Below are 22,728 nucleotides of genomic sequence, written 5' to 3'. Positions count from 1 at the left end.
TCCTCCTTTTTCCAGAGGTAGTGCAGCAAGTGGATTCCACCAGTCGTTGGAAGTTCCCTGCAGAAATACTGAGTCATTCTGCGTCTACACCCATCCATAATTGCGGATCTGTAGCCGGTGCAGGATTTAGTGCACGAACTGATCTCCAGATTATGTCCCATAAATGTTCGATGGTTTGCATGTTAGCCGATCTAGATGGCAAAATCAGTCGTTTCAATTGCCCAGAATGTTCTTCAAACCGAATTCAATAAATTGTGACCCATGAAATCCCATCGTTGTTTGGGAACATGAAATGCATGAATCGCTGCAAATGGTATCCAAGTGGACGAAAATAACCATTTACAGTCAACTATCCGTAAAATTGGACCAGAGAAACAGTCCATTCCATGTAAATACACCCCACACCATTATGGAGGCACCACCAGCTTGCAAGGTGCCTTGTAGACAACTTGGGTCCATGGCATCGTGAAGTCTGCACCATACTCGAATCCTACCGTCAGCTCTTATCCACAGAAACCTCAACTCATCTGAGGAGAGCACAGTTTTCAAGTCGTCTAGGCTCCAACAGACATGGTCACGAGCCCAGACTAGGCGCTGAAGGCGATGTCGTGACGTTAGCAAAGGTACTCGTGTCGGTCGTCTGCTGCCATAGCGCATTAATGCCAGATGCCGCCACAATCTCGTAACGAAGATGTTCGGCGTAGTCCCACATTGATTTCTGCGGTTATTTCAAGCAGTGTTGCTTGTCTGCTAGCACCGACGACTACGCAAACGCCGCTGCTCTCGGTCGTTAAGTGAAAACCGTCGTTCACTGCGTTGTCCATGGCGACAGGTGATGACTGAAATTTGGTGGTTTCGACACAGTCTTGACACTGCGTTTTATGTTGAACACAAGACGCACACGCTTAACTGAATTGACAATAGTTTATTCATACAATTCTGATTATTTAAACAAACATCTTAAATGTACATGGGGAATCTTCTAGATTTAATACCAAATAAACAAAAACTTCTTCCGAAATTCTTAAATGGCATAAAAGACTGTTTTTACTACTACCAAGAATGAAGTCACTTACTAGACTATATAGTAGAAACAAAAGTTAAGCTCTAAAACGTCACTAGTCGACTCGTCTTGAATGCTAAGTTCTTTTATGAGTACCAGTGTTGTCAAGCTAAATTTCCTTACTACAATCCCCGAAATAATGTCCTAGTCCAGATCCGCCTAGTTGGTAGTGTCCGCTCCGTGGTAGCGCGACGACGTGGTCGGAAGAGTGGCGGTCAACGGTGGATTGGACGATGACAGCTGCAGTGGCGGCGGCTCCAGTTATGTCTGCTGCTTCCCCAAGAGCTTAAATCTTCGCATCTCGGGGGATTACTTTGTTTTGACTGGCTGCAGAGCTGGGCCGCGGAAGCAGAACGTGATGCCCATATGCGCACACCGATTCTAGTTACATGCGACGATTGCGGTGTCGGTGCGGCCGCCGGAGTCGCCCTCTGGTGACTGTGCTGACTTCTCGCCGTGCCGCTGTACGAGCGGAACCGTGGGTGTTTGAGTATTGCGGCTAGCAAACAATCGGCAGCCGGTGCTCCGTTGCAGGCGCGCCACAGCACATGAGATAGCGCAACACTGACTTCACTAACGTTTTCCGAAATGAAGTGTCCCATGCGTCTAGCTTCAGCTATTATTATGTGTTCAAAGTTTGTTCATTACCGTCATGCGGTGATAATGACTTAGGAAACCTTTTCACATGTATCAACTACAAATGACAGCGCCACCAATGCATTGCCCTTTTATACCTTGTGAAGGCGATACTACACCAATCTCTATATTTCAATATCGATATCCTATGACTTTTGTTACCTCAGTGTGAGCGCGGAATAGGAACACTAAAATGATCGTGAGGACTGCAGTAACTGCTGGAAGCCTTCGTAAACTTATTGAGACGCTCTCTGTTAGTCGAATTCATTGAGTTTTATCTACGAAATATTGTAACCGTCCACATCCCTGTTTCCACCTCCGTAGCTGAGTGGTTAACGTGGCTGACTACCATGTAGAAGGCCACAGTTCGATTCACTAGACAGCCAGGGATTTTTCCTTGGTGGCACGACTGAATTTGGGTGTATTCAGCCTGGTGATACCATTTGACTACGTACTAGCGATTCCGGCCTGGAGAGCAGTGCGCTCAAAGAACGCCCCTCCACACCGCATCTAATTGCTCCATTGACGGAGGATGACACGGCGGTCGGACGGTGCGGATGGGCCTAGCGGTGCCTGTGGGCAGAATTTACCAATTTTTTCACACATCTATGATCTTTGGGTTATGTAGCACTCTCTAGACTGAAACATCAATAATTTGGTTGCTCGTAACAATTATCAATCTCACAGAACCATTAACGAAATGGACTGTACTATCACGACACCGAATAAATAAAATTGTAGTACATTAATGCCGGAATGGTGGTGTATTGGTAAAACGTGTGCCTGGAACCCAATAGGTCTTGGAATCGAACCCCGGCCGTGTCAAGGGAATTTTTAATCTGCCTTTAATCTAGCCTTCACCTCTCAACGAGGTGAAGCGTCGTGACGTACGACACGGGTTTCAAATTCCGCACCAACCTTGCCACTACAATTTTGTTTCAGATATGAAAGATATTAATGTACAGTTATTGTAATTAATGACTTAGAAGTAACAATATGAAACAATATTTCTCGCTGTTTCATTTTATAACGCGGGGTGGGATGTGACATACAAGGTTATTCACGAATACCTTAAGTGTATGAGAAAGACGACTGCACAAAAACTAAAAAATATACAGAAAACAGAAAAACGTCAGTGGATAGAGCATCACGCCAAATTTTTCACGCACATTAAACCTGCCCAATATGTGCACCGTTTGTGAGAAGCCGAATGTTAATATGATCGTGAAGTCTGTTGGCATGAACTTTATCGGAAGGCGCGACAGCAGCCCGCTTCGCAGATCCGTTTATTTGGTTGCCTGTCTGTAGGCGGGAGTTAATTACAAGGGCTATTCGGAATGTAAGAACCGATCGGTCGCGAAATGGAAACCACTATCAGAATCAAAAATGTTTTATTCACAACAGTTAGCTACACCTTCCAGTTACTTCTCTACATTGTCACCGCTCCGACTTAGTCATTTGTCGTAGCGTTGCACCAACTTTCCAACACCCTCGTCTTACAAAGCAGCCGCCAGTGTTTTCCGCCAATTCTCTACCATGTTATGCAGCTTTGACTTCATAGCCAGTGCTTCATGGTAGTAGAGATGAAAATCAGAGGGAACCAAGTCCGAGCCGTATTGTTGACGATCAAACACTTCCCATCGAAAACGCTTCAAGAGCATCTTCATTGCCCCTAAAGAGTGCGGCCTAGAATTGCCATGAAGAAGGAAACGCATGACAGTTATGTCGGGCTTCATAACACAGGTGAAATCTCTCACCAGGTTCTTATTCTTGGCGGTAGACACTATTTTGTAGGTATCTTTACATGCTCACTGTGCGCTCAGAGCTGAAAAGAGCGGTGCGGTGCAATCATCAGGCACACTAGAGAAGCTACCCAACACTTGTGTGCAATCGTCATCGGATTTTCACTGTGGTTTCCAGTTCGCAACCTACCGGATCTTACTTTCCGAATAGCCCTCGTACATGCGATGGTACTAAGCGGAACCGAGCGGAGAGGTAGCGATGAAACTTGAAGGCAACACAACCTACGGGTGAAATCTGTATTTATAAGACTTCCGCAAACCATTAGCAGGGTCCTCGTTACCAGCGGGACACAGATAGCAGTAACATGCAGAAAATTCCCACTGATTCTCTAATAATCTGTCATGGGATACATACGTTCAAGTGGTAGCGAAAACGTTAAACTGTAGGTCCCCTTTTCCCACATTGGTATCTGGGGGAGATAGGAACACGCAAGTAGCTAAAGTGGCGTTCAGTTCTAGGACTTAGACTCAAGAATTACGACGCAGTTATTATTAGTGCTTGAAGGAAAGCATTTGTATAGTCAGCAGCTCCACACATTCAATTTTATCCATTACCGGTTTCGGTTTTTATAAACACATCACTGGAAAACTAAACAACAAAAATAGAAAAACATACGTAGTGTACACAGACAAAAAGGAAGAGAAGCCTCGGTACTACACTTACGTGCATCAGAAGCATAATAAGTACTTACAAAGGACTACATCAGATGGATAAAAAATGCATATTACTCGTAAATAACTCATCAGTATGCCAAACACAACTAAATTTCCAAAATACACATAATTTGGCTAGTGTCATAAATCATACATAGGTTTCACTGTAGTATGTAACAGGTAGCGTAAAGACTGCTGGTAGTTAAAAGTAAATGTCATCAAAGATATTATAACCTAATATCATCAAAGAGTATAGAATCAACGACGAAAATGTATGAAGATCTAAGATACAGACAGTGTAATAAACCAGATAGTACAATTAATAGAATACTAGAGCACTAGAGCACTTGCCCGCGAAAGGCAAAGGTCCCGAGTTCGAGTCTCGGCCCGGCACACAGTTTTAATCTGCCAGGAAATTTCATATCAGCGCACACTCCTCTGCAGAGTGAAAATCTCATTAATAGAATAGTAGTTCAATGTTGGTAACATATTATGCTTATTATAAACAATTGAACTACACTGAATGTAGTATAACTAGAGGACTATTTCTAGAAGAAATAGCGGACTGGCGCTGTTTTGAAACTTTCTGGTATATTGAAACGTTGTGTCGGACCGGGACTAAAACCTGTAACGTTGCCTTGAGCGTAGAATGCTCTTGCCGACTGATGTCTGCAGATCATTCCTCCTCAGCGCGCTTTCTTCTTGGAGTGTTAATCCAACAAGGAATGCCGGAGGATTTCCACATCTACATCTAAGAGGATTTTGGATAGTGTAAGAGAAATGCTGGCAGTATTTGAACAGTGAAGGGTGGTCGTGAGTTGTTCTTGGAATGCTCAGGCGGTAACAACACTCAGAACTGACCCGCGAGCAGCGAGGTTTAGAGTTCCGTCCAGGCATATAATTAATTGTTAGTTTGTTTGTTGTTGAAAAATGTAATATTATCACCTTAAGTCGCTGGTAAAATGTCTTATTTATACAGCAAGTTTGAATCGTCTATCGTCAGATTCATAAAAGTACTCATAGCATCATGCTGAGAAAACATGATGCTGTGACTGCTTCTATGAACCTGATGGTGTTCAGAAGTCTGAAACTGGTTGTGTAAATAAAGTGCTAGCTGCTCATGGCGGAAACATGACAGTTTACGATTATATAAAAGCTGTGGGGCACCACCGTCGGAGAATATATTGTTTGTAGTTGTCGAAGATGCATTTATCATCAGAGTAAAGTGGGAGACGGAATTACGCACCTTTATGATGTTAGGGAATGGCAAGGAGCACCCTGGAAGCAGTGATGGAGAGTCAGCTGTGTGATGCGGTGGTTGGCGTTGCAGGCACGACATCTGCTCGGACAACATGAGCAACTGCAACCTTATGGGGCTGGCGTACGTGGCGGCGGCCTGTAAGCCCGACCTGTGCTGCGCCATCAACGAGGACAGCGGTCTGCTGCTGGGAGTCACCGTTGCCCACGAGATGGGCCACGTGTGAGTTACACTTATCCAGCAGTTCACAGTTTTAATCGTGTAGACTATCTGACCAAAAGTATTGGCACACGCTTGTGCAATTCGGACTTGACCACTAGATAACACGGAAGGGGCACCCGCAGGTATAAAAAGAGATGGTGAGTGTTGTTTTATCAGTAGGCAATTGGATATCACCTGTGTAACAAATCAAGCAACGAAATTTCTGCCCTTCTATAGCTGCCCAAGTTACTGATGGTGATGTGATTGTGAAGTGGAAACGCAGTCGAACAACCACAATTGAACCACGACGAGGCAGACAGTATTGACAATATTGACACGCTGTAACAGCATGCGTTCTCAGAAACGAGAAGTTCACAAAGGTACATGTATCACATTGGGACAACCGAAATAAAATGTTCAAACGTACCACGTTCTGTATTTTAATTTAAAAACCTACATGTTGGCAACTGTTCGTCTAAAATTGTGAGCCATATGTTTGTGGCTATTACAGCGCCATCTATCACAAAGCGAAAAAAGTGGTCCAACTAAAACATGAGGGTTCCTATTTTAAAAATCGCTGTTGATATCCGTTTGACCCTTTGGCAGCGCCATCTAGCGGACCAACTATAGTGTCATCTGGTTTCCCCCTTCAGGCTAGACGAGTTTCATTCTTACAGTTTTTTCGTTTGATGCTTATTTCGTGAGATATATGGCCCGGCCACTATCAATGGACCACCGTGTATATCCTGTGCAAGGGCTTGTTTTGGCAAGTATATGGAGAACTTAACCTGCCACCGTCTGTAATGCGAACAGTGAAGTACAGAGGAGGTGATGTTACAGATAGTGTTTTCCGTGGATAGTATGTCGTCCCCTTATTGCACTTAAGAAAACTGTAAATAGCGGAATGACATAAACACGTCTTGCAGCACTGTGTACTGCGTACAGTGGAGGAACATTCAGAAACGGTGATTATTTGTATCAGCATGCAATACAGTCTCTCTCAAAGCAGCATATGTGACGCAGTAGTTTGTGGACAGTAACATTCCTGAAATGGACTGGCCTCCCCTACCCTGCTCAGAGACCGGACCTGAATCCAATGGAACACATTTGAAATGAGTTAAAACGTCGATTTCACTCCATACCACAGCGTCCGACGTAACTATATTCTCTGGCCTCCGCTCTTGAGGAAGACTGGGCTGCCATTCATTCACAGAACTTCAGATACCTCATTGAAAGTGTCTTCAACAGCATTCAAGCCGACATAAACGCGAAAAGTGGACACACTCCGTATTAATGTCGGCTAATGAGTGTCCAGATAATTTTGATCGCCAGCCGCAGTGGCTGAGCAGATCTAGGTGCTTCAGTCCAGAACCGCCCTATTGCTACGGTCGCAGGTTCGAATCCTGCCTCGGGCATGTATATATGTAATGTCCTTAGGTTAGTTAGATTTAAGTAGTTCTAAGTCTAGGGCACTGGTTACCTCAGATGTTAAGTCTCGTAGCGCTTAGAGCCATTTGAATGTTGATCAGAAAGGGCAACTTTTCAGTTGGACAGCGAGTTCTCTTGTATTAGTTGCCGTACCGGAAGTTTCAGAAACATCCGATTTCATAAGTCTTTATTTTCTGCATGAGTGAAAATAGAATCTTGGAATGCACTTTAACTAACTCATAAAAGTAAATTTCGTGTGGTTGCAGCTAGCTAGATCGCTCGTTATTTATCTGTTGTGCGACGAGAGAGCGAAAATACAGCAACAAAAGGCATTGTGACCTGTAACATTTAGATACAAATATGAAGCACGATTTTGGTCGGGAGTATGCTACTGTACGTCCGACAGCTCAAAGCATTCGACGATGGCGTCAGCAGTTGTAGGACACTGACTGTTTACGTAAAGGGGAAACCTATAGGTCACCCCAGTGGGCTATAGGACTATACATAGACGGTGAAGAATACACCAATAGGCATCAACAACAGCAAATCAAATACTTAAATGTTCAAAACAAGTCGTCCACATACTTCATAAAAACAACTAATTAAAAAATAATGAAGTGTGAACTTGTCTACTATTAAAATGATATGATGTAAACTAAATAACGTTGAAAACCAGAGTGTCAACAACAAACATAAAACACCATAATGAGACATATATAGTATAAAGTCGGTTTCAGTCTAAGAAATCGACGTATTTCTCCTTAACGTGCATGTCAGGAGTGATGAAAGGATGCAGGACTGCTGAGACCTGCAAGGAGGTGGCACTTAAATAGGGGAGCTGAAAGTTACAAAAATGGTTCAAATGGTTCTGAGCACTATGGGACTTAACATCTGAGGTCATCACTCCCCTAGAACTTAGAACTAATTAATCCAAACTAACCTAAGGACATCACATATATCCATGCCCGAAACAGGATTCGAACCTGCGACCGTAGCAGTCATGCGATTCCGGACTGAAGAGCCTAGACCCGCTCGGCCACCGCGGCCGGCTGCAAGTTCCAATTAGGGCCTGTAAGGAGCAGGCAGGTAAGCAGACAAAGGCAAGTGATGGGATAAAACCTGATAAACTGCTTTAAAAATTAAATAAAATACAGATCGAATTGCAATTTAAAACAGTGTCATTGATACATAATAAAAAGTCGTATAGAAAGTATTTTCAGAATGATGGAAAATTAGTACAAAATTGCTGAGAAAACAGCATTACATGTTAATGAAGAAAAGAAAGAATACCTGCCCAAAGAAGACCAGAAAAGATGCACCTCTGATTGTAGATGGATTCAATTTCAAGACTGTTTACCACTTCAAGTACCTAGGAAGTCTTTTTAGTAATAACAACAGAACGGTTATAGAAATAGACGCCTGTTTATCAAAAGTAAACAGGACACTTTTTAGTTTCATCAAAATTCTAAGAAAAAGATCACTTAGCAGTAACTTCAAATCTGCTTATATCAATCGACCATCATACCTGTGATGCTATATGGATGTGAAACATTAATATTTAGAAAGAAAGATGAAGAAAAACTGTTAATATACGAAAGAAAAGTACAAAGGAAAATTTTTGGACCTGTATACGACGAAAATAACATGGAATGGAGAGTAAGAAGAAATGAAGAATTAAGAGGGCTGTACAAACACTGTAACATCGTCGAAGTGCTCAAGAGGAGAAGGTTGAATTTGGCAGGCCATATAGCAAGAATGACAGAGAATAGACTACCTAGAATGGCATTCAGCACACCAGTAGATGGAACGAGAGGAAGAGGGAGACCCATAATCAGATGGCTGGATAAAATTCTGGAGGACGCAACTAGGATGAACAGCAACAGCAACTGGACAAACAGCGCATTTGACAAGCAGAAGTGGAAGAGGCTCATAGAGCAGGTGTATGGTCGATAAGGCCCTTGCCACATGTAAAGTAAAAAGTACAGCAAGTATAGAAAGTATTACCGATATTACGAAAATAGAAAGCACAGCAAGCGACTTTTAGAGACCGTATGATGAACGGGAAGTCGATTTGGAAACCAACGATATAAAACAAACGGAAGCAGCAAATGATTTGTCTGCAGGTAAACACGAAGTTACTATAACGAATAGCCATCAGAAACTGAGGATAGTCAGCTTTTTGCAATAAATGAGACAGCTGTACTACGTAATGAGACGTAACAGCGCTAAAATTAATTGCATTATAATACATCAGACACATTCTGAAAGGTATCCAGGAAAACATAGTTTTTCAGGCTTTTTGTTTGTTCAGGATATAACAGTTATTGTGGAGTACATGGTTATAGATTTCAATTTCCCCAAAAATGTCCATAAGGCTACGTTTGCCCATTTCATACAAAACTGTGAGGTTGTTTGCGATTTTAGTGACACTGTGTAGGTGTGAAATTAAGTGATAATAAAAATTAGATTTGTCTTTTACTTTCTTTCTCCCTACTTCTACGTGCTTTTTGAATTTAGTTTTAAAGTGGCTGTCGGTTTGACCAAAACAAAAGGCGTAGCAATCATCGCAGCAGATTTCCTATAGCTATAGTCTTCATCATTTGACTAATTCTGTTGTCCTTTTGTTGTTTGATACTCTGTGCATACCACCAGATAATGGCTTTGATTGCCGAAAACGATCGTGATTTAAAATAAAAGAGAGTGCAACTAATGCTGAAATTTTCTTTAAAACGATTATCACAGATGCGGAATCTACACCAGGATGGTCGATATGGTGGACAAGAAATTAATCTGAGTGGATCGACCTCGCTAGGCCTAATACTTTTATTTAGTACAATTAACACGGCCTTCTTCGATAATCTAACATAGTCTTTCTTACATACACCATGTGTCGTCAAATATTTCCTAACTTTCTAATTTGGATTTCATCCAGCTTTCTCTTCCGAGTATAAATTTAAAGCAACAGCTTTCCTGCAATGAGGTGAATTTTGGGCCTATGTTGGTGTTCTCGATCCGACGTTGCTTTTTACGTTTTGACGGGGTAGCGATCATTAGAGGACCTCGACATTTTACCTAGCTTACAAAAACCGTATATTCTCCACATGTACTCTGATATCAGGATAACTGTTACCACTTTGTTGCTCTCCAGCCAGTAGCAGTAGTCCAGAACTCTTCATCGAAGGCCGTCGCAAAATAAACGGGGTCTCTGTTTCACACCCTCCATTCCAAATCAGAAAATTCCGATCAGTCCTGGATACGGTACTGCTCTGCTTGCATCCCGTGACCAATTCCGTCAGTCGCTTGTGTCAAATTGGGATCCCCCCCGCTCCCCCCCTCTACCACAGAATTAACCACTTTGCATTTTTGGTTCAAGGCTAGTGTTAGCAGTTACGTCCATAAATCGATAGTCTTCACTAGACCGTACTGAACAAAAGCAAATAAGAAGCTAGCGAGTCGTTAGTTGCAATGATGTTGCACCAGGATGTCCAGACATACAATCGCGCCGCTTATCATCTAAGACCTCTTGGATGTAAAATTAGAGGTTAGTTCTTCTATATCTTTCCTAATGGATATCTTTGGCTGTAAATAACAAGTCATTTCCGTGTAATTCAGATAAAATCACGCAAGGAAAGAAGTAAATATATAAACTGCTGGAAAGTTTCTGCTTAGTGACAACGGGAGACACGCCTACAGCGACTGTTGTTCTGTTTCCGCAGCATGGGATGCAGCCATGACGAGGAGAACATATCTGGATGCCCGCCCAAGGTGGACGACAACAACTATAACGTGATGTCGCCATACGTGATGGCCACCACCACACAATGGTCGCCCTGCAGTCGCAAGTTCATCACGACCTTCCTAGAGTACGTGAGTGTGCCGAGCCAACTACATTCTTTCCCCAAATCCTTAATTCCGCGAGATTCGTACAATGGCTGCCTCTATTAACGTATAACAATCACGTAAACTGTTTCATTCTTTTCATGTGTTTTAGTTGCATATTTATGACAAGGGAAATGAACAACCGATAACTTCCTCGTCCCTTATGGGAAACAGTTTTATGTCTACTACCTAAAAAGATGAATGCTTTCATGTTTTCTCCAAAAGACGTAATCACTTTCTTACCCTAACTCTCTCTCCAATTGAGACAGTGCTTCCTTTATAATCCCGACGAGTCTTTTAACTCTAGCTCAAAATCTTCACTCAGTCAGTTATTCAGAAAAACAACTTTTTAAGCAAAGCACAGCATTTTAAATGACGGTGACACTAATGTGGGTTTTAACAGAAATGTTACATTTCTGAGGTTTTACTCGAGCTAGTATCGAGAGAAGACTGACTGTAAGTGACTTGCAAAGATGATAAAAAACTCTTTACAACAATTGGAACATAACATTCGAGTATTACGTTCTCTCAGCCGGCCGTTGTGGCCGTGCGGTTCTAGGCGCTTCAGTCTGGAACCGCGTGACCGCTACGGTCGCAGGTTCAAATCCTGCCTCGGGCATGGATGTGTGTGATGTCCTTAGGTTAGTTAGGTTTAAGTAGTTGTAAGTTCTAGGGGACTCGTGACCAGAGATGTTAAGTCCCATAGTGCTCAGAGCCATTTGGACCATTTTATTACGTTCTGTCACATCGTTTCACAGCTTTTACTGCTATGGTCACCAAGACACTAGAGATACCATCAACGTACATTACGAATTACAAAACACTTCTTTCAAAAAACTGTGTGGTTTTTTTTTTAAAAAAAACTCTGTAGGTTTAGAAAGAATGTGGTGCTTATCTAGCAAAAAGTGTATTATTGAGGTACATACAGTCAGAGAGCAAAGTTTACTTTACACCCTACAAGTCTGCAATAGCACATGTAAGGAGTATTTGCAGAAACAAATCAACTACTGGTGATGAATTCATGGTTTAAACTTCCACCGCGCAAGTTATACACATGGAAACCGTCCTTGGACTAACCAGGACAAACTGTGAGGAATCAGATTATTTCAAGCTAGTGAACAAGAGATACATAAATAGTTGTATAGATGTCAGAGCGTATCCGGGAGCAGACATACAATGAAACCATATCCCACTCGTAGGAAATTTGAAAATTAGAATGAAACACGTTGTCTCCGAAATATCATTAAAATTCGACCTGAGAAAGTTGATAGATGTTACCTTACAGCAGACAGTCAAGACAACCCTAAGAATCAAATGGAAAGACAGTGGGGATGACACTTAAAAGACACACTTAAAAGAAGCGGCACAAGGAGTCAAACAAGAGTATTTGGGACCGGACCTTAAAACGAAGAAAACTTGTATGACAAGTGAGATTCTGGACGTCACGAAAGAATGGAGGAAGAAAAAAGATAATTAGGTGGAATACAACGCGATACAGAATGCAGTCAGAATGAAAATCAGAGAAGCCAAAGAGAAGGAAAAAACTGAATTATGTGCAGAAATTGAGTTTTATCAGACTAGGTATGATGATTTTAACGTGCATCGGATGGTCAGAGAGGCAACAGTAAAATATCGCAAATCAAACAGTAGGAAGCTAGTAGATGACACTGGGAACCTCATAATCAATTAGGAAGAAAAAAGAAAGCGTGGGAGAAATATCTAGAACATATGCTCAAAGATGACCAGAGGAGGCAAGAACCAGAGATATTAGACACAGAGGAACAGATATCCTAGTAAGTGAAGTGGAAGCGGCCATACATCAAATAAAGGAAGGGAAAGCAGCTGCGCCAAATGGCATACAAGCAGAATTCCTCAAACTACTCAATAAAGAAAAAGTAAAAATGATCACAGAAATATACAACCACATTTACTCATCGGGCAAAATCCCTCCAAAATGGCTTACATCAGAGCTCATTGCTCTACCTAAGAAACCGAATGCCAAAGTTTGTGGGGACTAGTGTACCATCAGTTTAATGAGCCAACGGCTTAAACAATTTCTTAAAGTGATCCACAAGTGGATACACAATATTGGTGAAGACCAAACAGCGCCCAACCAGTTCGGATTTCTGCATTCAGATGGCACAAGAGAAGCAGTATTTGGTGTACAAGTATTGTTCCAAAGATGTAGAGAGATCAAATGTGACGTATTTGCTTCCCTCAATGATTATCAGCAGGCATTTGATCTTGTGAAGCATGAACAAATGATATAAGTACTAACGGAAACAGGAATTGATGAGAAAGCTCTAAGAATAATAGCCGATTTACATTGGAACCAATCTGCAGTCATGAGAATAGATGAAGACCAATCACAACAAGTGAGAATACGACGTTGCGTCAGGCAGGGCTGTATAATATCACCGATACTCTTTAACCTGAATTCAGAACACATATTCAAAGAAGCCTTACTTGACGTGGAAGAAGGAATCTCAGTGAATGGGGCCACACTCAACACTCTTCGTTATGCAGATGACACCGTGGATTTTGCGGATACAACGGAAGGGCTGCAGAAGCTGACAAACAAAATTTCTGAGACAAACAAGAAATACGGCTAGGACATCAACACAAACAAACCAAAATTTATGATCAGCAGGAAGAACATTCGAGGTGTGAATCTGTACATCAATGGCACAAGCATAGAGCGCGTTTCACAGTGCCTGTATCTGGGCACCATCATAAACGAAGCGTGGGACAACTCGCAGGAAATAAAGTGCCGCATCGGAAAGGCGAGGAGTATTTCCAACTCGATGAGCTCAGCCTTCAAGAGTCACTATCTTACCATGAACACAAAAATGTGACGCCTCAGGTGCTATGTGTTCTCAGTTCTCTTGTACGGTGTGGAAACATAGACCCTTACAAAGGCAACCACTGCCAGACTCCAAGCCCTTGAACTCTGGCTATACAGAAGAATGTTGAGAGCATCATGTACCTAAAAAGTGACGTCGAGAGTCTACGGTGAGTGAACAAAAGCCCAGAGCTGATCAACATCATCAAGTGTCGCAAACTACAATACCTTGGCCACTTCATGAGGAATCAAAAAACATATGAGCTGCTTCAACGTACCCTGCAAGGAAAAATCGAGGGAAAGAGACCTCCAGGACGAAGAAGATTTTCCGGCTCGACAACCTTAGATCTTGGTTTAATATTAGCTCTGAAGAACTGTTCTGCATAGCAACTGATAAAGACAGAATAGCCACGATGATCGCCAACGTCCGAAGCGGACAGGCACGCTAAGAAGAAAGAGTTAGTCCTCGCTCTTCTCATTCTCTCGCTCAGCCTTCAAGAGTCACTATCTTACCATGAACACAAAAATGTGGCGCCTCAGGTGCTATGTGTTCTCAGTTCTCTTGTACGGTGTGGATACATAGACCCTTACAAAAGCAACCACTGCCAGACTCCAAGCCTTTGAACTCTGGCTATACAGAAGAATGTTGAGAGTATCATGTACCCAAAAAGTGCCGTCGAGAGTCTACGGTGAGTGAACAAAAGACCAGAGCTGATCAACATCATCAAGTGTCGCAAACTACAATACCTTGGCCACTTCATGAGGAATCAAAAAACATATGAGCTGCTTCAACGTACCCTGCAAGGAAAAATCGAGGGAAAGAGACCTCCAGGACGAAGAAGATTTTCCGGCTCGACAACCTTAGATCTTGGTTTAATATTAGCTCTGAAGAACTGTTCCGCATTGCAACTGATAAAGACAAAATAGCCACGATGATCGCCAACGTCCGAAGCGGACAGGCACGCTAAGAAGAAGGAGTTAGTCCTCGATCTTCTCATTCCATTCCAGAGGGTTCCAGAAGATGACTGCTTGGCATGGTTGTACACTTTTGCATGACCCCCAATGTCTCTGATTTTATCATCACAATCTCTGAGCGTTACGCATGCAGTGACAACCTCAGTTCACCTGTGAATGTAGATTCCGGGATTTCAAAATCAGTTCCATACGTAATGTACGACTAACTTCTTGTGGTAAGACCCCTTGTACTCAACATATGATCTCTGTATCTCATCTCCTCCGAACAAATGGACGCGTAGCAAGTCGCACGACTCTTGTTTCAACTTATTCAGATTCTCCTTTCGGTCAAAGCTAATATGGATACTTGTCGGATGAGTAGGCCTTAAGCGTTGATCGGAATAATTCTTGGGAACGGAGTCTGATTTTTCTCAGAATATCTTCACTGTAAAATTGTTAAGTCGTCGTCCTATTTCCATCAGCTGCAAACCTTAACGCCCTATTATTTGCATATATTTAAAGCACTGAGCGTCGAGCTTCTTGAGACCCGTTGGAATGTGGCTCCAAATCCTTTCTCTGACTAACTCCACGTAAGCGACAGCGTTATCAATGGACAATCTTAGAGAATCACAGCACCATTAACCATTTATTTACCTATGAGCTACAGCAAGGTATGTATCACGGAGGCATGCATCGTGTTCAGTTCTGTTCTGTCCACAGTTACTGCAGCACCAGACGCTCCAGATTTCAATATTGTCAATTATATTTGATTTATAATGACACGGCACTTTTTTAAGACGACGAGAAACTTTTCGACAACATTATCTTCGTCCAGTGGTGTCAGAAGAATTCAGAAAATCAAATTCGATAGAGGAACGAAAGAGGTTTGTGTACTGACACACTTTATTCGTTTTCTGAAACTTACGTAATTGATTACGGTTCCGGTCAGTAATTTACATCAATCAAACATTTGCGTGTGGCGTCCTATTCCGCGTTCAGCCGAAAGAGCTAACGACATGTGTATTATTGCATCAGTAGCGACTAATTCAAACAATGTACAGTGAACTTCCCTCACGATGACGATTTACCTATACCCGCTGTACAAAAGCAGACTTATAGTACTCCTGAAAAGAGGACAGCAACAAAAATTCCTTTTACTGAACTTTCCTACTTATAGAGAAAATAGCGGGGGAAAAACAAATACCTCATGGATTTAGCGCCATCACGACAATAATCATTAATTTTGAATGTTGCTTAGAATAGCAAATAACCGCAAACACAGCGCGGGTACCTTCAGTAATAGCAACAATGAGAACAATAAACATAATTATTCAAGAATAATATCATGCTATTGGAGAAAAATTTGGTGTAGGCATTAAAATCCAAGGAGAAGAAATAAAAACTTTGAGGTTTGTCGGCGACATTGTAATTATGTCAGAGACAGCAAAGGACCTGGAAGAGTAGTTGAAACGAATGGACAATGTCTTAAGAGGAGGATATACGATGAACGTAAAGCAAAACGAGGATAATGGAATGTAGTCCAATTAAATCAGGTATTGCTGATGGAGTTAAATTAGGAAATGAGATACTTAAAGTAGTAGGTGAGCTTTGTTATTACAAAATAAGTGATGATGGTCGATGTAAAGAGGATATAAAATATAAACCGGCTATGGCAAGGAAAGCATTTCTGAAGAAGAGAAATTTTTTAACATTGAGTATAGATTTAAGTGTAAGGAATTCTTTCCTGGAAGTATTTGTATGCAATGTAGCCATGTATGGAAGTGAAACATGGACGATAAGCGCTTAGACAAGAAGAGAATAGAAGCTTTCGAAATGTGCTGCTACAGAAGAATGCTGAAGATTAGACGGATAGATCACGTAACTAATGAGGAGATAGTGAATAGAATTGGGGAGAAGAGGAACTTGCGACACAACTTGACCAGAAAAAGAGAACGGTTGGTAGGACACGTTCTGAGACATCAAGGTATCACCAATGTAGCACTGGCGGAAAGCGTGGAGTGTAAAAATCGTAGAGGGATAACAAGAGATGAATACGCTAAGCAGATTCAGAAGGATGTAGGTTGCAGTAGTTATTCGGAGATGAAGGGTATTTCACAGGATAGAGCAGCATGGAGACCTGCATCAGACCAGTCGCTGGAGTGAAGACCACAACAACAGCAACAACAACAACAACAATAACAATATCATGCACCTATAACCAGATCAAAGAGAAGAGAACGGAAAAAGGAATATATACACCTGAAGATGGTGAAGTAAACCATCATGTCTTGACTCCTTCGTAGTTTCGAAATCAGAGGAAGTACTAATTTCTATTACTTTCTACAAAAGATGATGGTATACTTCAGAATGAAAAGGTTTTGCATGTCATTCATTAAACAAAAAAGACAGACAAGTAGTATGTAAAATGCGGTATCTGCATTAGAATCTACTCAGAAAATTACACTGTAGAAATACTCCTACCAGCCACAGTTGGTGTCTTATACTTGGTTATTAACTATTCTAAGAAACATCCAAAAGTAATTATTATTCTCATATGTGCTCTGAATCCTTGATGACTTTGCTTTGCAGCCACTAATTTCTTTATAAGGATGGGAAGTTCATGAAAAGGAATTTTTGTCGCTGTTCAGAAAATGTTTCTACAACACTGCCAAACGATAAGTGTTCACTCACTGAAGAAAGTGGAGGTAATAAAATCGGAAACATGGAAAGATAAATGTTCGTGGAAAAGGTTGCAAGTAGAATTTGTAGCTTGTCCCCACAGTTGTTTAGTAGTTTGTTCATGCGGCATTGAATTGTATGAAAGAAAATTTCACAACATGGATAAAGGTACAAATAAAACAGTTTCCTGTGTCATTATTTCAGAAAACATAGCGCGCTTCTTGTTGATAATAAGGAACAGACTTGCCACTCAGTATAAACTCTAGCTTATAGATCGATGTCGCAGAGATGAAAAGAACAAAGAGCCGCGGAATGGGAAAGAGTGACATCAAAATGAGAGAAAACCAGACGGTAGAAAGGGAACATCATTGCTCGTTGCGCAAACAATTTTATACACGAAAAGACCGATGATAATGCGCAGATATCATATATCATACATGGGGCTGAACTGGTAAAGTACTTCCTGACGATGTACTTTTGGAATACACCATTGCGCTAAGGTCGGATGCATATATTTGAGGAACACGAAGAGATGAAACTGATTAGCAGGACCTGTGGTACGGCATTCAGAAATACTCGTGCAAGGCGATCCGTTCTCAGAGGCGTAGATGGTGAGATGGTGTTAATATCATGGAAATATTGAGTTTTGATTGTTGATAGACGTTGCGCTATTTCGTAAGATGAGATTCAATAGATTTCCAAAACAGTTTGTTTATGCGGATTTCTAAAGTAGTCTCCTTGTTTGCTTTTCATTCAACACTATAGAAAAAAGAAAGATTTGTTGTTTGAGAAACAATATGTCAAGCTTTCAATTATTTCACTGTGGGACGAGTTGTGGAAGAGCTTTCAGCAGGCAGAATTCGATTTTTGTTCCTCCACTGGATTTCATGACTGTTGGAAACAATACATGGAAAGATGGAAACGAAAGTCAATATCAGATCAGTTATGAAATTTAAAAATAAGAGTAGAGTGGTCCACAACATTTATAACACTGTCTTTTGTGTAACACATTTGGCACATATAAATCTGGCGCCTCGAGCGACCCTCGGCAGTATAAAAAAATGTATGTGAAGTCTTATGGGACTTAACTGCTAAGGTCGTCAGTCCCTAAGCTTACACACAACTTAACCTAAATGATCCTAAAGACAAACACACACACACATGCCCAAGGGAGGACTCGAACCTCCGCCGGGACCAGCCGCACAGTCCAAAACTGCAGCGCCTGAGACCGCTCGGCTAATCCCGCGCGGCTCGGCAGTATAGATCAAACAGTTACACATGCAACAGCAACAACTATAAAAAAAAAAAAAAAATGGTTCAAATGGCTCTGAGCACTATGGGACTTAACGTCTTAGGTCATCAGTCCCCTAGAACTTAGAACTAGTTAAACCTAACTAACCTAAGGACATCACACACATCCATGCTCGAGGCAGGATTCGAACCTGCGACCGTAGCAGTCGCGCGGTTCCGGACTGCGCGCCTAGAACCGCGAGACCACCGCGGCCGGCAACAACATCTATAGATTGTGTACCTGATCTTTCCAGTAATACAATGTTAGGTCTTCTGTCAATGTACTACTGATATGTACTATCAGTAAGCACTCCGCTTTCGGGCCACAAGTGGCCCATCGGAACATCCGACCGCCGTGTCATTCTCAGCCCAGGATGCGGATAGGAGGGGCGTGTGGTCAGCACCCTGCTCTCCCGGTCGTTACGATGGTTTTCTTTGGACGGGGCCGCTACTATTAGGTCGAGTAGCTCCTCAATTGGCCATCACGAGCATGAGTGCACCCCTAAAAACGGCAACAGCGCATGATGGCCCGGATGGTCACCCATCCAAGTGCCGGCCACGCCCCAGAGCGCATAACTTCGGTGATCTGACGGGAACCGGTATATATCCACTCCAGCAAGGCCGTTGCCCGATACGTACTATCAAACAAAATAACCACCTCAGTGTGCCTCATAGCCAAAATGACAGACTGTGCAGTAGAATTATCAAATTCTAAAATCTCATTTATTCAATTTTTTTGTTTAAGCCAAATGAGACAGAAAAAATACAAATATATGTACCACTTACGAAAATCTAAGTGACTTCACTTTCCCTACGTCTATGGATTTAATTAACGTCTTCATAGTATGGATTAATAGATGGTTATACATAGAAATAACTCTGACGATATTTATGACAGTGGCAGTGACTGCATCATCTTGTCAACAGAGCTTCAGTAAATTAATGGCGCATGAGATCAAGTATAGGTAGAAACAGGCTGTAAGGTTTATTACAATAATACGATTAATTTGTTGTGTACAATATTTTAATCAATATCTCTGATCAGCCAGAACATTATGACCATCTACCAAATAGCCGGTATGTCTACCTTTGGCATTGATAACAGCGTCGGCGCGCCATGGCATGGTAGCAGTGACGCCTTGGTAGTCGCTAGAGGAAGTTGGCACCACATCTGTACACACGAGTCACCTAATTCCCGTAAATTCCAGGATTGGGGGGGGGGGGGGGGGGGGGCGGATGAGTTCTGACACCACGTTCGCCCACATTCCAGGTGTGTTCAATCGCTTTCCTATCTGGCGAGCTGTAGTCCAGCACATCAACTGGAACTTGCCACAGTGTTCCTCGAACCACTCCATCACATTCTCGGCCTTGCGACTAGCGCATTATCCTGTTGAAAAATGCCGCTCTCAAAGGAAAACATGATCGTCATTAGTGGGTTTACGTGGTCTGCAACCAGTGTACGATACTCCTTGGCCGTCATGGTCCCTTGCACAAGCCCCACTGGACCCATGAATGCCCATGTGAATGTTCCCCAGAGCATAACGGAGCCGCCACCAGCCTGTCTCCGTCCCGCAGTACGGTTGTCAAGGAGTATTCCCCTGGAATGCGTCGGATTCGCGCCCTATCATCGTCATGATGAAGAAGGTATTGGGATTCATCAGACCATACAACGCTTTGCCACTGGGACAACTTTTAGTGCCGATCATCCCTTGCTCATTTCAGTCGTAGTTTCCGACGTCGTGGTGTTAACATTGGCACTTGCAAGGGTGGTCGGCGGCTGAGGTCCATCGTTAGGAGCTATCGCTGCTGTGTGCGTTCAGACACACTTGTACTCTGCCCTACATTAAAGTCGGGTGTTAGTTTCGCCCAGTGGCGGCTGCCGTGTAGAGCACAAGAGCACGTAAGCACACTGACTTTCGACACCTTGCGGTTTTATTGGCTACTTTCCTTTGAATGCTGTTAAACGTAACATAGAAGCTCCAACCTGAAAGACACGTCACTTAAATCTACCGCGCTACTTCTCCTGCACACTCCGTGAAACTTGCCATCAGAGTCGCGAGCACACCTTCAGTAGAGCATGTTCTAAGGAGCTTTTGCGCATGCGCAACTCGCGTGACGTAATTGCTTTATGGGCCAAATTCATATTAACAGCTAGACCTTGTAGTTTATGTCCGTGCCACCAGGACGTAGCACACCGCGACAGCCTTTTATCGCCGTTCGCTTGGCATAAATCCTGATTTATGATACCACATTCCACAGATATGCTAATTCACTCACTATGTACTATAGTAAAACTAGATCGGACGTCACTATATGTTAAGCCTGTACTGACACAAAACCTATTTTGTGGGTTTTTGAATGAATTATAATGTATTAACTTAGAATTTTATCATACACTAATCCATTTGAGGAGCTGAGAATAATAAGGGCCTAAAGCAAATCACCGTCGGTTGTGAGATTGTACCATTTATTCATGCTTCTCACATCTGTTGATCTCTTGGTGAGTCAGGTTTATCTGTGCTGTTGGCCCACATTGTATGTATGAAAATTCGCGAACAGCTATATCACTGGTTTCTATGACACAGCGGTGTGTTTTAGGCCCTCATGGATCTCAGCGCCTCTTTGTATTCTAGTCAAGTTACCGTGTTGTTAGGCATTACTACCTGAGTTTAACCATTTCCATAAGCCGCTTTTTGTGTCTGGAGTTGATTGTTTACTGCGAGGGAATCGGCTTTGCCGGCCGCGGTTGCCGAGCGGTTCTAGGCGCTTCAGTCTGGAACTGCGCGAGTGCTACGGTCGCAGGTTCGAATCCTCCCTCGGGCATAAATGTGTGTGATGTCCTTAGGTTAGTTAGGTTTAAGTAGTTCTGAGTTCTAGGGAACTGATGACCTCAAATGTTAAGTCCCATGGTGCTCAGAGCCATTTGAATTGCCTTTCGTGTGCAGTGTAAACTTCAACTGTGTTAAAACTATTTTAAATGCTAACAGGAAAGTAAAGCTGTGAGCACTGGTCGTGAATCGTACTTTTGTAGCTCAGTCGGAAGAGCACTTGCCCGCGAAAGACGAAGGTCCCTAGTTCGAGTCTGCGACCGGTATACAGCTTTAATCTGCCAGGAAGTTTCATATCGGCACACACTCCGCTGTAGAGTGAAAATCTCTTTCTGGGAACAGAAAAGTAAATACCAGGAAAAGTTAGCCACAAAGGAAGATAGAGCCTTCGTCAACAGCTCCTTTGATTTGGAAAGTGACGAAGTGAAATAAGAATGACTACAAGCGAACACTTTACAAGGAAGTGTACAGCTAACACAAGTTGTTATGTGGGTGCAGTGTAAGAATATCTGATTTTCAGCCCAGAAGTAAATTCATAAACTAATACATCTGTTAGGGATCCTGCACATTTGACCGAAAAAATCGAAAAGGACGAAAACTCCCACTTATATAAAAACTAGCTGACGCGGCGAACTCTGTTCCGCCTTAAAGCCAATAAATAATCAGATTTTGGACGTTAAGTTCAATTTTTTATTAGGAAATACAAATGCAAAATTTAAGTATTTCAATGATTCTTTATTCTTTATGTTTTTTGGTGGATAGCTTCCAACTTGTGATACACGACATTTTTTGTTTTATTATCAGGCGCAAGAACAAACAACGCAGATGGTCTTCCGACCCGTGAACATGCCACATATAACCGACCATGTGAAAAACATGGATATTCCAGATTTAAACAGCAAACTTTCAAGGATTGGCCTTGTGATTTGTTAATAGTCATGGCGAATCCAAGACGGATCGGAAATTGAAGTCTTTTAAACTCAAACGGCATATCGGTTGGGATCATGGGGATCCTCGGAATGAGAACTTCCTCACCTTCGAATTTTCCTTTGAGTATCGTTACGTAAATAACATTGTTCATCAATTTACTTACCACCAAATGCGTACCATTGCACAGTTTTGGTTGGTTACGTTTCTGAGCATGATTACTACGGAGCCAACTTTTAGGCGTAAATTGTGCGGTGGTAAGCCAGGCACATACAAGTAGTTTAAAA

At 42.3% G+C, this 22,728-nt stretch overlaps 1 protein-coding gene across 1 annotated transcript in view; it reads left to right on the top strand.

Annotated features, from left to right (window-relative positions):
* LOC126282418 (A disintegrin and metalloproteinase with thrombospondin motifs 7-like) overlaps positions 1-22,728 on the top strand; it is a 488,845-nt gene that overhangs the window by 142,398 nt on the left and 323,719 nt on the right. Inside the window, exons 7-8 of the mRNA XM_049982076.1 lie at positions 5,486-5,635; positions 10,759-10,905. Coding sequence (XP_049838033.1) covers positions 5,486-5,635; positions 10,759-10,905 — 297 coding nt within the window. The remainder of the gene's footprint in view (positions 1-5,485; positions 5,636-10,758; positions 10,906-22,728) is intronic.

The sequence above is a fragment of the Schistocerca gregaria genome, chromosome 7, assembly GCF_023897955.1.
Source record: "Schistocerca gregaria isolate iqSchGreg1 chromosome 7, iqSchGreg1.2, whole genome shotgun sequence".
Lineage (NCBI taxonomy): Eukaryota > Metazoa > Arthropoda > Insecta > Orthoptera > Acrididae > Schistocerca > Schistocerca gregaria.
Note: the sequence above shows the minus strand (reverse complement) of the source record. Positions and strands in the feature narration are given on the sequence as shown.